The sequence below is a fragment of the Ranitomeya imitator genome, chromosome 5, assembly GCF_032444005.1.
Source record: "Ranitomeya imitator isolate aRanImi1 chromosome 5, aRanImi1.pri, whole genome shotgun sequence".
NCBI lineage: Eukaryota > Metazoa > Chordata > Amphibia > Anura > Dendrobatidae > Ranitomeya > Ranitomeya imitator.
Genome location: NC_091286.1, coordinates 705,433,367 through 705,448,621, shown reverse-complemented (window position 1 = coordinate 705,448,621; position 15,255 = coordinate 705,433,367). Strand labels below are relative to the sequence as shown.

Here is a 15,255-nt window from a genome sequence, read left to right as displayed (position 1 = left end):
AGAGCTCCTTTGACCACGTGTTGTGGGTTCACAGCAACAGCTTCCAAATGCAAACGCCATACCTGGAATCGGCTCCAGACCTTTTACCTGCTTAATTGATGATGGGTTAACAGGGAAAAGCAGATGCAGCCCATTAAAAAACTTTTGAGATAATTGTCACATTAGCTTTGTTTGTCACATTTGATGTGAATCCCCTCAGATTACAGCTGAGTCGGCTCTTTAAGCCCATATTGATAGTAGAACTTGATCTTAAATATGTCTTCGCAAATAGCTAAAATTCCAAAACTTGTATCACTGTCCAAATGTTTCTGAACTATATATGGCCCTTCAAAAAAGTATAGTCAAAAACTTTTTCATGGAAAACCCACCTCAAAAGATAAAAGAGCACTGTCTCCGCCAGGAGAAAGAAAAGTTCATTGGTTTAAAAAAGGAAAGGCTTAGATGCTCTCTTAGAAGAAAACATCTATATATACCGTATATACTCGAGTATAAGCCGACCCGAGTATGAGCCGACCCCCCCCTAATTTTGCCACAAAAAACTGGGAAAACTTATTGACTCGAGTATAAGCCTAGGGTGGAAATGCAGCATTTACCGGTGAATTTCAAAAATAAAAATAGATCATTATTTCCCCATAGCTGTGCCATATAGTGCTCTGCACTTTTCATATTGCCCCATATCTGTGCCCCATATAGTGCTCTGCACTTTTCATATTGCCCCATATCTGTGCCCCATATAGTGCTCTGCACCGTTCATATTGCCCCATATCTGTGCCCCATATAGTGCTCTGCACCGTTCATACTGCCCCATATAGTGCTCTGCACCGTTCATACTGCCCCATATAGTGCTCTGCACCGTTCATACTGCCCCATATAGTGCTCTGCACCGTTCATACTGCCCCATATAGTGCTCTGCACCGTTCATACTGCCCCATATAGTGCTCTGCACCGTTCATACTGCCCCATATAGTGCTCTGCACCGTTCATACTGCCCCATACAGTGCTCTGCACCGTTCATATTTCCCTATGGATGCTCCACATAAATCTGTGCCGCTGCTGCAATAAAAAAAAAAAAAAGCCATACTTGCCTCTCTTGATTGCAGCTCCCAGTGTCTCGTTCCGGCGTCCGGTCCCGGCGTCTCTCTCCGCACTGACTGATCAGGCAGAGGGCGCCACGCACACTATACGCGTCATCGCGCCCTCTGACCTGCACAGTCAGAGCGGAGATAGACGCCGGGAAGATGGAGCGGCGCCCGGCGGCTGGAACGGGGACAGGTAAGTATAACATACTTACCTAGTCCCAGCGATCCTGGCGCTCCCCGCCTTCACACGGTCTTCTGTGCTGCAGCTCTTCCTGTCAGCGGTCACCGGCACCGCTGATTAGAGAAATGAATAGGCGGCTCCACCCCTATGGGAGTAGAGTCCATATTCATTTCTTTAATGAGCGGTCCCACGTCACCGCTGAAGAGGAGAAGAAGCTGCAGCACAGAAGACCGTGGGACGGCAGGGGGAGCGCCAGGATCGCTGGGACTAGGTAAGTATACCTCAGCGCCCTCTCCCCCTCACCCGCCGACCCCACCGCTACCGTTACTCGAGTATAAGCCGAGAGGGGCACTTTCAGCCCAAAAATTGGGCTGAAAATCTCGGCTTATACTCGAGGATATACGGTATATCTATATTATAACGCTGGGAGCGTCACTCTGTCCGAAGCCTTTATAGACTGCGCAAGCGCCGGCGCAGTCTGGCCCCCACAGAGTGACGCTCCCAGGAGATCGCGGTATGCGTAAACACTGAACGCACACCGCGATCTCCAACAGAGAAGCAGGGACCGCCAGGAGGGTAATTATCTATATTCACCTGTCCCCATTCCAGCGCTGCGTGCGGCTCCGTGTCCCGGTCCTCGGCCTCTGACGTTCAGTTCAGAGGGCGCGATGACGCGCTTAATGCGCGCCGGCGCCGCCCTCTGACTGACCGGTCACAGCCAGAGGACCCGGAAGATGGTGGCGCGCAGCGGTGGAACGGGGCCAGTTGAATATAGCAAGTGCTGGGGGGCCTGAGCTGGCGGCGATACCGGCACCTGACCCCCACAGCGCGCCGGTGTCCCCGCTTGCTCAGGCTCCCCAGCACTCGGCGCCCAGCGACGATAGGTGAGTATGGTATTTTTTTTTTATATATATTGCAGCAGCATACGGGGCATATATTATGGAGCATCTTATGGGGCCATAAACCATAATGGAGCAGTGTACGGGGGCATATACCATGGAGCATCTTATGGGGGCCATAAACCTTTATGGAGCAGCGTATGGGGCATATGGATGGGAGCAGCAAATTAAAGAATGGTGGCGCAGGATGGGAGCAGCACATGACAGAATGGGGGCGCAGGATGGGAGCAGCACATGAGAGAACGGGGGCGCATGATGGCAGCAGCACATGACAACGGGGGCGCAGGATGGCAGCAGCACATGACAACGGGGGCGCAGGATGGCAGCAGCACATGACAGGATGGGGGCGCAGGATGAGAGCAGCAAATGACAGTATGGAGGCGCAGGATGGGTGCAGCACAACATAGTATAGAAGAAAAAAAAAATATGGATAAGCCAGGTTCACCTGGCTTATCCATGTTGTTTTTTTTTTTTTTTCTTCTATACTATGTTGTGCATAAATATGTGATTCTTCAGAATTTGTTTTAGTCTTTGCCTGATGAAGAGACGTATGTAGTCTCGAAAGCTTGCAATTTGTTACCATCTTTTCAGTTAGCCATTAAAAGGTATCAACCACTGAGGACTCTCAATTCTAAATATTTTTCTATCTACTGGCTAACAGGGTACCAAGATATATTTCTTTCCTGTAACTGAGTTGACGCCCCATGCTCTGCACTATATGGTGTGTTTTCCTCCCGAGGTGGCGGTTCCCGCGATGCACTATATGGCATGTTATTTTCTTTGCCAGCCCCCTACTGTCTACTATACCATATCTAATCCTCCCAATTTACAGCATTTTACCCTGCCTGAGGTAGTGACTCCTCTCTAGACACTAAATTGTATTGTCCTCCCTGAGATGGTGTCTCCTCTCTGGACACTATATGGTGGTATCCTCCTGAGGTAGTGGCTCCTCTCTGGACACTATATGGTGGTATCCTCCTGAGGTAGTGGCTCCTCTCTGGACACTATATGGTGTGTTATCCTCCTGAGGTAGTGGCTCCTCTCTGGACACTATATGGTGTGTTATCCTCCTGAGGTAGTGGCTCCTCTCTGGACACTATATGGTGTGTTATCCTCCTGAGGTAGTGGCTCCTCTCTGAACACTATATGGTGTGTTATCCTCCTGAGGTAGTGGCTCCTCTCTGGACGCTATATGGTGTGGTATCCTCCTGAGGTAGTGGCCAGTCTCTGGACACTATATGGTGTTACCTCCTGAGGTAGTGGCTCCTCTCTGGACACTATATGGTGTGTTATCCTCCCTGAGGTAGTGGCCCCTCTCTAGACACTATATGGTGTGTTCTGCTCCTGAGATGGTGGCTCCTCTCTGGACACTATATGGTGTGTTATCCTCCTGAGGTGGTGGCTCCTCTCTGGACACTATATGGTGTGTTATCCTCCTGAGGTAGTGGCTCCTCTCTGGACACTATATGGTGTGTTATCCTCCTGAGGTAGTGGCTCCTCTCTGGACGCTATATGGTGTGGTATCCTCCTGAGGTAGTGGCTCCTCTCTGGACGCTATATGGTGTGGTATCCTCCTGAGGTAGTGGCCAGTCTCTGGACACTATATGGTGTTACCTCCTGAGGTAGTGGCTCCTCTCTGGACACTATATGGTGTGTTATCCTCCCTGAGGTAGTGGCCCCTCTCTAGACACTATATGGTGTGTTCTCCTCCTGAGATGGTGGCTCCTCTCTGGACACTATATGGTGTGTTATCCTCCTGAGGTGGTGGCTCCTCTCTGGACACTATATGGTGTGTTATCCTCCTGAGGTAGTGGCTCCTCTCTGGACACTATATGGTGTGTTATCCTCCTGAGGTAGTGGCTCCTCTCTGGACACTATATGGTGTGTTATCCTCCTGAGGTACTGGCTCCTCTCTGGACACTATATGGTGTGTTATCCTCCTGAGGTAGTGGCTCCTCTCTGAACACTATATGGTGTGTTATCCTCCTGAGGTAGTGGCTCCTCTCTGGACGCTATATGGTGTGGTATCCTCCTGAGGTAGTGGCCAGTCTCTGGACGCTATATGGTGTTACCTCCTGAGGTAGTGGCTCCTCTCTGGACACTATATGGTGTGTTATCCTCCCTGAGGTAGTGGCCCCTCTCTAGACACTATATGGTGTGTTCTCCTGAGATGGTGGCTCCTCTCTGGACACTATATGGTGTGTTATCCTCCTGAGGTGGTGGCTCCTCTCTGGACACTATATGGTGTGTTATCCTCCTGAGGTAGTGGCTCCTCTCTGGACACTATATGGTGTGTTATCCTCCCTGAGGTAGTGGCTCCTCTCTGGACACTATATGGTGTGTTATCCTCCCTGAGGTAGTGGCTCCTCTCTGGACACTATATGGTGTGTTATCCTCCGGAGGTGGTGTCTCCTCTCTGGACACTATATGGTGTGTTATCCTCCTGAGGTAGTGGCTCCTCTCTGGACACTATATGGTGTGTTATCCTCCGGAGGTGGTGTCTCCTCTCTGGACACTATATGGTGTGTTATCCTCCGGAGGTGGTGTCTCCTCTCTGGACACTATATGGTGTGTTATCCTCCCTGAGGTAGTGGCCCCTCTCTAGACACTATATGGTGTGGTATCCTCCTGAGGTGGTGGCTCCTCTCTGGACACTGTATGGTGTGTTATCCTCCTGAGGTAGTGGCTCCTCTCTGGACACTATATGGTGTGTTATCCTCCTGAGGTAGTGGCTCCTCTCTGGACACTGTATGGTGTGTTCTCCTCCTGAGGTGGTGGCTCCTCTCTGGACACTATATGGTGTGTTCTCCTCCTGAGGTGGTGGCTCCTCTCTGGACACTATATGGTGTGTTATCCTCCTGAGGTAGTGGCTCCTCTCTGGACACTATATGGTATGTTATCCTCCTGAGGTAGTGGCTCCTCTCTGGACACTATATGGTGTGTTATCCTCCGGAGGTGGTGTCTCCTCTCTGGACACTATATGGTGTGTTATCCTCCTGAGGTAGTGGCTCCTCTCTGAACACTATATGGTGTTATCCTCCTGAGCTGGTGGCTCCTCTCTGGACGCTATATGGTGTGTTATCCTCCTGAGGTAATGGCCAGTCTCTGGACACTATATGGTGTGTTATCCTCCTGAGGTAGTGGCTCCTCTCTGCACACTATATGGTGTGTTATCCTCCCTGAGGTAGTGGCTCCTCTCTGGACACTATATGGTATGTTATCCTCCTGAGGTAGTGGCCCCTCTCTGGACACTATATGGTATGTTATCCTCCTGAGGTAGTGGCCCCTCTCTGGACACTATATGGTGTGTTATCCTCCTGAGGTGGTGGCTCCTCTCTGGACACTATCTGGTGTGTTCTCCTCCTGAGGTAGTGGCCCCTCTCTAGACACTATATGGTGTGTTTTTCTGAGGTGGTGTCCAGCAGGTATTTTTAAGCCCCAAACAAACTGCTTTTTGGTCAGTGCTGCCTGTGTAGACACTGTGCCTTCATAGCCAGGCAACTTGGCTAACACTTGCTCTCCATCCACAGGTCACGGTGACCTTTAACGATGTGGCGGTCTACTTCTCCTTGCGGGAGTGGGAGCTGCTGGCTGACTGGCAGAGGAAGCTGTACCGCAACATCATGAAAGAGATCCATGGGGCCCTCACTGCACTAGGTTAGCTACCTTGGGGAGGTGGTGCTGGAGGGTGAGGAGTCTGCTTGGGGGGGTAGTTGGTATTTGTGGTCACAACTGGAGTTCTTGTCATTTTTTCTCTGTAGGTTATGAGATTGCAAATCCCAGTATCTTGGTGCGGATCCAGCAGTCGGATGATCCTTACTACGGGTCCCAAGATGCCTCAGAGGTCTCAGCTCACAGTAAGTGATTCCTCCTCTCCACTTACTTAGCTCTGTGGCTTGGACTTTCTTATCTTTGTTCTTTGTCCACAGCTTGGAAGCCGCTTTCACATAAGTTAGAAGAAAACATGGCGGACTGTGCGGAGTCTTCATCTGAGCTCCCGTCTATCAAACCTGACCTCTTACTACGGGTGAAAATGGAGAACGTGAGCAATGAGCAGAGCTGCCAGACAACTGCCCCCAAGATGGAGGCAGAAGAGGAAGACTCTAGTGAGTGAATGATGGGACATCCTATAATGTGCTACACTTGCATTGCATTATGGGACTTTTTGGGGGGGTATCACACTCTACAAGCGCTCGGCTCTTTCTACAGATACTTGCTGGAGAAGCAGTTAGTTTGCTGCCTGAGAGCTAACAGAATGTCAGCAACAAATGTAACTGATGAACCTGTCAGTAAATGACATTCTAGGTAATTTTATGTGGTTCTTGCCCCGTCCATTCAGTGGCCGAGACAATGTGTGACGATCTCAGCCTGTATAATGCAGGGTCAGTCCTAATTTCCTTATCTTATCGATTATATAACATGTATGGGGAGAAAGGTACAGACCTTTACCGACTTCACAACTTGCTTCTGTGGGCCACCCTGTGCCCCTCTGCTAATTTGGACCTCCCCGGGCACCCGCTGGCGCAAAAGTCTTATTTGCCTCATGTGTTTTGTTTTGTTTTTTTTTTACTTGAACTTTTTCTCTCCTTTTTAGGCAGCATGGTATTTAACCCCGAGCTGGCTTTGTGGATCAAGCAAGAGGAAGGAGTAATGATCGGAGAGTCCAGCTCTACTCTGAAGCAGGACAGCGCACTTCCAGCTGTGGAGGGTAAGAAGGCGGGTTACACGTATAAAGATTCTGTAGGATATAACTGATCTGTTAGGCTATGTTTACATTTGTGTTGCGTCGGGCGCAACCGCGGCGACGCATGCCATGCGCCCCTATACTTAACATGGAGGTGCATGGACATGCGTTGTCTTGAGTTTTGTGACGCATGCGTCATTTTTGGCGCAAGTGTCAGGGAGCAGAGGACGCTGCATGTTGCATTTTTTTTTGCGTCCAAAAATGGACGCATGCGTCACAAAACAATGCGTTTTTGCATGCGTTTTGCATGCATTGTGCGTTGCGTCGCTGACGCAACGCCCAACAACGCAAATGTGAACGTAACCTAACATCTTCATCTCTATATTACAATGACCGATCCTTCACTAGAGCAGATGAGTAGACGCCGGTTACAGAAGGCTAGAGGGGCACTACCAAGATATGTCTGCAGTCATATGGACGCACAATGTTGCAAGTCCTACAACTGCCCAGTATGGGCTTCTGTGCATGGGCTTCACGTTCTCAATTAATGGCCTGACTTCATGGAGAGGACAGTGCTTCAAGGGTAGAAGTCATCCCAAGAATCAAAAGAAGTTAAGGAAAATGATCAGCCTACATGGAGGAAGGTGAGAGCTTAATCCAAATAATTAAGCGAGCTAGAGAGCAAAAGAGAAGCTAGAAGAAAAGTCCTGTGGCCTCAACTCTGTGCTGAATGGTGTCAAACCAAATAATGGTTCCCCCTAAAGTCCCTTGTGTTTGGATCTGCCACCTGTTAGGTTCTGCTGAGAATACAACACCTTTGTGTTCCTTTCAATGTCCTCTTAGACTGTTAATCACGGCCTGTGCTTCTCGGACACTCAAGACCGTGATGACCTCTAAACAAAGACAAGGAATGCAAGATTGTTGCATGAACTGATGAGGAGATCTCGAAACACCTTAACAAATTGAAAATTCCATTATCCTCTGAATAAAAATGGCTTCATTAAAATCCAGCAACCTTCATCTTAGATAGCAGACATAAAGGGCAGGCACCACTAATCACAATGGGATCAGCTCACCACATACTGGTAGAAGTAAAAAGAAGTATGCACAGGCCGAGGATCTCCAGAAATAGAAAAAATAGCACATATATTGAATCAGTAAAGTTCACATACAGAAAGGTTAAAAACACTAAAAATGCCTCTTGGCAGAATGTAATATAGGGTGTGCTCCATAATAAGCTCTACTTTAATATAGTGATGCAATAGTGAAGTCCCAATAGGTATATTTTACTAGTGCATAAATATATTATGGCAAAAATTAAGAGAGCACCACATCAAATCCCTGTCATGGCCGCCCAATCTCCAGACCTGAACCCCATTGAAAACCTCTGGAATGTAATCAGGAGGATGATGGAGAGTCACAAGTCATCAAACACAGGAGAACGGCTGACATTATTGTACCCGGAGGAGTGTGACAGACTGGTGGAAAGCTGCCAAGACGCAGGAAAGCTGTGATGAACAATCATGGTTATTCCACCAAATATTGATTACTGACCTCTTCCTGAGGTAAAACATTAGTATTGTTTCTAAAGGATTATGGACTTGTTTTCTTTGCATTCTTTGAGATCTGAAAACACTATTTTTTGTTTTTTTGACTATTTTTCTTTGTCAAAAAAACAATTTACATGTTACTCAAAAATATACCTATAATTAGAAAAATCAGACAAACTGAACATTTTGCAGTGGTCTCTTAATTTTTGCCAGAGCTGTAATATGCACTAGGCCAACACAGCTACTTGTGCAACATGGATAGAAGTCGAAAGACAAATGCAAAAATAGCAATATATTCTATGTAGGTAGTATGTGTCTGAGATGAGAAGACAATGGCATAAATTGCACACAAATAACCAAAAGTCTCACTAGATCACTGTTCTTCCTGCATTCCACATCTTACTTCATTAAGGAAAAAATTGGAATCGAGGACTCGGCGTGTAAGGAGGAAGAGTTGGTGTTAGACAAGAGACCTCATCCTAAGAGGAGAGAAGACCGCCTGAAAAGGGGGCAGAGAGAAATCTAGCGAAAGATCCCTGCCTGAGCGGAGCACGAAGAGGAGAATGAGTGAGCGTGGCTATAAAGAAAAGTGAGCTCAGCCCAAGACAAAGAAAGAAGTGAACTCAACACTGGAAGAGGAGGGCTAGAGAACTTTGCCAAAGGATGAAGAGGAATAGATTGCTTCCCAAGAGGAGTAGAGAGCATAGCCTTTGTTGGGGAACAGAACTAGAGTGCAGGAGACTGGGCAGAGGACATCACATCCCGAGTGAAGGATGATGATGAAGGACATAGAGAAGAGAGTCGGGCAAGGAGTATGAATTGAAAGAACTTGACCCAAGAAGACTTAGAAAAGACAATTGTTCACTTTTTAAGAGAAGGGAGATCAGCCTAAGAAAAGGGAAAGAGGGCTGAGGAGGTGGGAAAGCAAGAGTCCAAAAGGATTTGGTTCGAGTCAAAGAAGAGGAGCATATTGCTGAGCCCTGGAGGAGAGAGGTTAGGGGAGAGTTGGGTGTGAGAAAAGGAAGTGCTTGTAGAGAGGTCAGTATTAGATTAGGATGAGAAAAGATAGGAGCCCAGGAGACGTGAGCCAAGTAGAGGAGGAAAGAGCTGAGTAAAGGAAAAACAGCTGAGATGAGAGTACAAAGCAGGAAAGAGTAGGGCTTGTGTGGAGCTAGAGGAGGAACATGAGGCCTAGTTGATGGGTTGGACTTGGGTGGTTTGGTCTGGGTTCATTCTCTGAAGTACAGAAGCTTCCTCTCTAGGGTGAGCCCAGGATCTACATCCGCTCTTGTTGGATTACTCCTTTCACTTATTAGTATTGTTACTCAGCACCTCTAGGAGGCACTAGGCAGTGATAAGGAAGACCACTTATCATTTACAGGATTTTCAGTATATGTGAAAACCTTGTACCGATCATGTACTTGATCCATAATGTGTGTGTTGTGTAGGTGACAATGATGATGCTTGGCCCGATGGGCACAACTCTTTTACATCCTCCCAGTTCCCATCCATGGCTGGTATTCTGTAGTATAGCGTATAATGCTTAAGTGTTGCTTTTGATGATTCACGTTCAGACGTTAGTGTTAAGTTCTTGCACTCAGCTATGGAAGGGATGGATACAGATTCCTCTCCGGCTCACAGACGTGTAACCTCGTTCATTCCTGTCCCTTCCAGCATCGACTCTACCCCTCAGCACCGAAGGGACGCAATCGCTGCCACCATCCACAAGAAAGCCACATCGGCCCTCCTGCGACAAGCCAACATCGCACAAGAGAAATGGGTTGAAGTTGCGAGACAAGATTCTGGTCCTCTGTGCCTACGAGAATAACCAGTCGGTCGGCTCATTGGCTTCTCAGTTCGGAGTCAGTAGAGCGCAGATCTTTCAGATCATCAAACGGAGAGGGGAGCTGCTGGACGCTCTGCAGAACAACGTTAGTGGAGATCGTATCCGACGGCGGCGGAGGACCACCAATGACAAGCTGAACTCTGCTGTGTGGGATTGGCTGCTGTCCATACGGGACACAGATGTTACTTTATCTGGGCGCATCATCCGGGAAAAGGCTCTGCAGATCGCCCAAGACATGGGTATCCAGGACTTCAAAGCCTCGAACGGCTGGTTGGACAGCTTCAAGAAGGCTCACAACATCCATCGTAGCTCTCTCCCCTCCTCCATGGCAGCTCTGGGTGGGGTGGATGACTGGCTGTCCAGTATAGGTGCCACGGATGACAGATAACAGGTGTCCCCCAACATCAGACTACTGGTCCCTTCTAGTGTACTTACTTTCAAAATGTTTTTTTTTTGTTAGATTAGTTTATTGCCCCGGCGTTTGTCACAGGTCCGCTTTAGGGGGTGCTGTATGTACTCACAATGTGGGCTGCCTGCCGCCAAGCACTATATGTAAATCAGGACTGAGGATGATCAGTCGGCCCCCTCTGTATGTGGCTGTGTCGTGCTGGATGGTCTTAATATGTACGGGGGAGAAGTTTGGTGGCTTGCGGATCTAGGTGAGCAAAATAAAACTGTGATTATGTCCAGTTCCTGGTACAAGTTACATATGATGAAACCCTGAGGCATGCTGTTACATGTCTTATACTCCGGTCACTCCCAAAGCTGCACTTAGGATTTGGCTGCTTTCCTGTTAACCCTCAGGAATCGCCTGCTGTTCTGTGTAGGAGTTGAATTATCTGTTTCAGGCAGCCATGTTGTCAGGATTGTTTTCAGCCTTGGTTATGACTGGACCATAAAATGGCAGTAAACTAGTGTTATTTGCTGTCTGCTACGTTACTGCTACTCTGGTAGAAGGTTTACACAGTAAAATATCGATATTTGCAGATGATACAAAACGATGTAAAGCAGTTAATACAAGAGAAGATAGTATTCTGCTACAGATGGATCTGGATAAGTTGGAAACTTGGGCTGAAAGGTGGCAGATGAGGTTTAACAATGATAAATGTAAGGTTATACACATGGGAAGAAGGAATCAATATCACCATTACACACTGAATGGGAAACCACTGGGTAAATCTGACAGGGAGAAGGACTTGGGGATCCTAGTTAATGATAAACTTACCTGGAGCAGCCAGTGCCAGGCAGCAGCTGCCAAGGCAAACAGGATCATGGGGTGCATTAAAAGAGGTCTGGATACACATGATGAGAGCATTATACTGCCTCTGTACAAATCCCTAGTTAGACCGCACATGGAGTACTGTGTCCAGTTTTGGGCACCGGTGCTCAGGAAGGATATAATGGAACTAGAGAGAGTACAAAGGAGGGCAACAAAATTAATAAAGGGGATGGGAGAACTACAATACCCAGATAGATTAGCGAAATTAGGATTATTTAGTCTAGAAAAAAGACTGAGGGGCGATCTAATAACCATGTATAAGTATATGAGGGGACAATACAAATATCTCGCTGAGGATCTGTTTATACCAAGGAAGGTGACGGGCACAAGGGGGCATTCTTTGCGTCTGGAGGAGAGAAGGTTTTTCCACCAACATAGAAGAGGATTCTTTACTGTTAGGGCAGTGAGAATCTGGAATTGCTTGCCTGAGGAGGTGGTGATGGCGAACTCAGTCGAGGGGTTCAAGAGAGGCCTGGATGTCTTCCTGGAGCGCAACAATATTGTATCATACAATTATTAGGTTCTGTAGAAGGACGTAGATCTGGGGATTTATTATGATGGATTATAGGCTGAACTGGATGGACAAATGTCTTTTTTCGGCCTTACTAACTATGTTACTATGTTAAATTGTGGATGACGTAGTGATTTGTATAATGTTTCTCATTCTTCCTTCTCACAGATGTCACCGTCGAGCAACATCCCACGGGTCCCGTTAAGTCCACAGAAGTTGGGCAGCCTCTACCTGAGATGCTGGTGGGGAACCTGTTGCGGTATTTTGATGAAGAGAGAGAAAAGCATGCCCGTCTAAATGGGGCTTTTTCAGGCCTCCCAGTACAGCCACAGCCGCTGCTGGTCCCCGACGAAGGATCCCAACTCTTCACCATTGACTGGGGTCTCCGAGGAGATCAGACCACTATGGCCAAACAGTATAAATGTCCTTACTGTGAAAAAAGCTTTCTGCGCAGCACTCAGTTGAGGGAACACGAGCGGACACACACAGGAGAGCGGCCATACCAGTGTCTCAAGTGCCCCAAAAGTTTCAGCCGCAGCACCCAGCTGAAGGACCACCAGCGCACCCACACCGGAGAGAGACCGTTCCAGTGCACAGAGTGTGGCAAGACCTTCACCCACAGCTCTAACCTCATCCATCACCGGAGGACCCATACCGGTGAGAAACCGCACAAGTGCAACATGTGCCCCAAAAGCTTCAGTCAGAACTCTGACCTCAACCGCCACCAGCGCACCCACATGGCGGGTGACCGCCCCCACCAGTGCACACGCTGCCACCGAACATTCATATACAAGTCTCAGCTCCGGATGCACAGCCGTGTTCACGTGGTGGAGGACATCCTGCAGGGGGTTGAGAGAGGGGCTGGAGCAGCAGATCCAACGTGGGCTAGTCCGCCACCTTGACCCCTTGTGCCTGAGCTGTCAATCACCACGGTCACTGCTCATGTATGTTAGTGTCCTCATCACCACCGCCCAGCCCTAGGCATGAGAATGTGTCCTGCTGCTTTACAAGGGTCTCATGACATTCAGGGGTGTGTGGTGAGGAATGGTGCAGCCTGGATCTCCGCAGATCTTCTGAATACAGCTCTATATGCCTCTTATTATGGATTGCGGCCAAATAGCTGTGCCCTTTGCAGGGAAGATGTATGTGGGGGCAGGTGGAGCGGATGGAAGCCCCTTTCATACTAAGAAAGAACCATCAGTGTTCTCCACCCTACCAGAACCTAACGAGCCATCATTATCGTCATCCTCATCTTAAAGAGCCTCGTTCATCTCCCCAACAATTTGATTCCATGCCACAATCTGCCCGTGCTGCCTAGAGGATAATGACAATATTTATGGTGTTCCCCTATAATGTGGTGACATCAGTAATATTCCAGGTGTGTAAGGCTTGCAAACTTCTCCAAATCTGTCAATTTCCGATATCTCAATCCTCTCTTTGATGTGTTCAGAGCAGGAGACACGGTTTGGTTGAATCAATGGAGCGTAAAATGATTTTCCCACCTGAGACTCTTCCATCATAGTGAAACTGTGTGTATATGATGTGCGCTTATTCTCCTTCCCCGACTCTAGCAGGAGGTTGGAGGTCTCTTTCGTCTCATACTTTCTCAATAACAGCAGAGACCGTAGCGGCACTCCCCATTGTAGTTTATGCCAAGTGGGTGAGAGCATGGCCACCCTACCCACCGTTTTCTACAGTGCCACACAGATGCAGAGTGCCCTCTTCTGCTGGTGCAGGGATCCCACATTGCCCATCTAGTAGCCACTCATCTGTGCTGTCACCTACGCTCCTGTAGTCTCCGACAGAGAAAATACAAGTTAGTGACAGACTGGCGGACGAGGACCGGATGGTGTTGGGTCACACATGGTGGCAAAGCGTGTTCGATGTTTCAGGCTGTGCCCCCGGGACCAGCAGATTTGCTAAGTGTTATCTGCACATCCTGTAACTACCCACGTCTGCTATACTTCATGGGGAGGACGATCTTTGCCTGTCCCATTGTCTTTCTACCATTATAGAGAAAAAGGAATCCACTGCTCCCCTTCCCCATACAAATTTCAGCCTTTGGGGGCACGATTTGATAAAGTATGTGATCCCCGTGTTGAGACTGAGTGTATTCTTTCCTCCACATACCAGGACTTCTGCGCTTCAGCACAGATATTGATGTAGAGAAGACAAGCAGTTGAGGCTCTTTGCGGATGTCGGGGGTCGCTAGCGTGTGTTACATTATTGTACACCATTAAACAATCACTGGTCACATTCTTACCTCGTACCTTTCATCATCACAGTCTTTATTATGTTCCTGAGGACACCTTAGAGCAATGTTTCCCAAGTTTGGTCCTCAAGAGCCACCAACAGGTCATGTTTTCAGGATTTCCTTAGTATTGCCCAAGTGAGAATTCCATCATCTGGACAGGCAACAATTCCATCACCTGGGCCATACTAAGGAAATCCTGACAAACACGACCTGTTGGTGGCTCTTGAGGACTGGAGTTGGAGAACACTGCCTTAGAGTAACACACATCCCTGTCCTGAAATACTACTTGCTGCTGAGCACCTGCTCCTTCCACTATAACTCACAGGCGTTCTGTATAAGCAGAGTGAAACACGTGAGGCCATCAGCGTAGGTAATCTGAAGACTTTCAGTTAGGGCAGGTCTACTTTTCAGATCCTTCTTCTGGTGCTCCATAGATCAGTTATAATATTATTACTGCAGAAGATCACATGGTATATTTCTATCATACATTTTGCTTATCATCCATAGTTTGTTTCCTCCCACAACTTGTGTTATAGCTGCACCATCCTATTTGGTAGGGTCTCTTCAACTTCAGACCCCTGATATATAAGAGTAGAACACAAGGACTTTAGTAAATCTCCAGACAACAATGCTGAGATTTCCAGAGGCAACACGCTGACTTGCCAACCATTTTGGAATCAATGATGTTGACAGTGGAGCAGTCTTTATATGTTTCAGCTAGATTAACGACTGTGGGAAATTATCAGAACTGAAAGAAACCTCAGATTATTCTGGAGGTTCAGGTTCCTATATGTCACGGAGCTACCGCGACAGAGAGGTTCCAGAGAACCGCAGCGCTCTGGGCCTCGTTCACACACAGTGAACAGAAGCTCTTCTCCTGTATTTTGACCTGGCTGCCTTGTGCCAGCAGTGCAGGAGTTAACCTTCTTGCTGAGTTGCTGTTCAGCTCTCAGCTGAAGTGGATTTTGTAAT

The 15,255-nt window shown here is 47.9% G+C and overlaps 1 protein-coding gene across 3 annotated transcripts in view; it reads left to right on the top strand.

Moving 5' to 3' along the window:
• The window catches only part of LOC138638871 (zinc finger protein 324B-like), a 41,578-nt gene extending 27,447 nt beyond the window's left edge, over nt 1-14,131 (top strand). For 2 of the 3 annotated variants that reach the window (XM_069728573.1, XM_069728574.1), the window contains exons 2-6: nt 5,690-5,816; nt 5,921-6,016; nt 6,089-6,265; nt 6,754-6,867; nt 12,198-14,131. In XM_069728573.1, the coding sequence (XP_069584674.1) occupies nt 5,690-5,816; nt 5,921-6,016; nt 6,089-6,265; nt 6,754-6,867; nt 12,198-12,931 (1,248 nt within the window). In that variant the 3' untranslated portion in view covers nt 12,932-14,131. Of the gene's footprint in view, nt 1-5,689; nt 5,817-5,920; nt 6,017-6,088; nt 6,266-6,753; nt 6,868-10,067; nt 10,899-12,197 lie in introns of all 3 variants that reach the window. The other variant, XM_069728575.1, reaches the window with a different exon arrangement.
• Nucleotides 14,132-15,255: the final 1,124 nt, after the last annotated feature.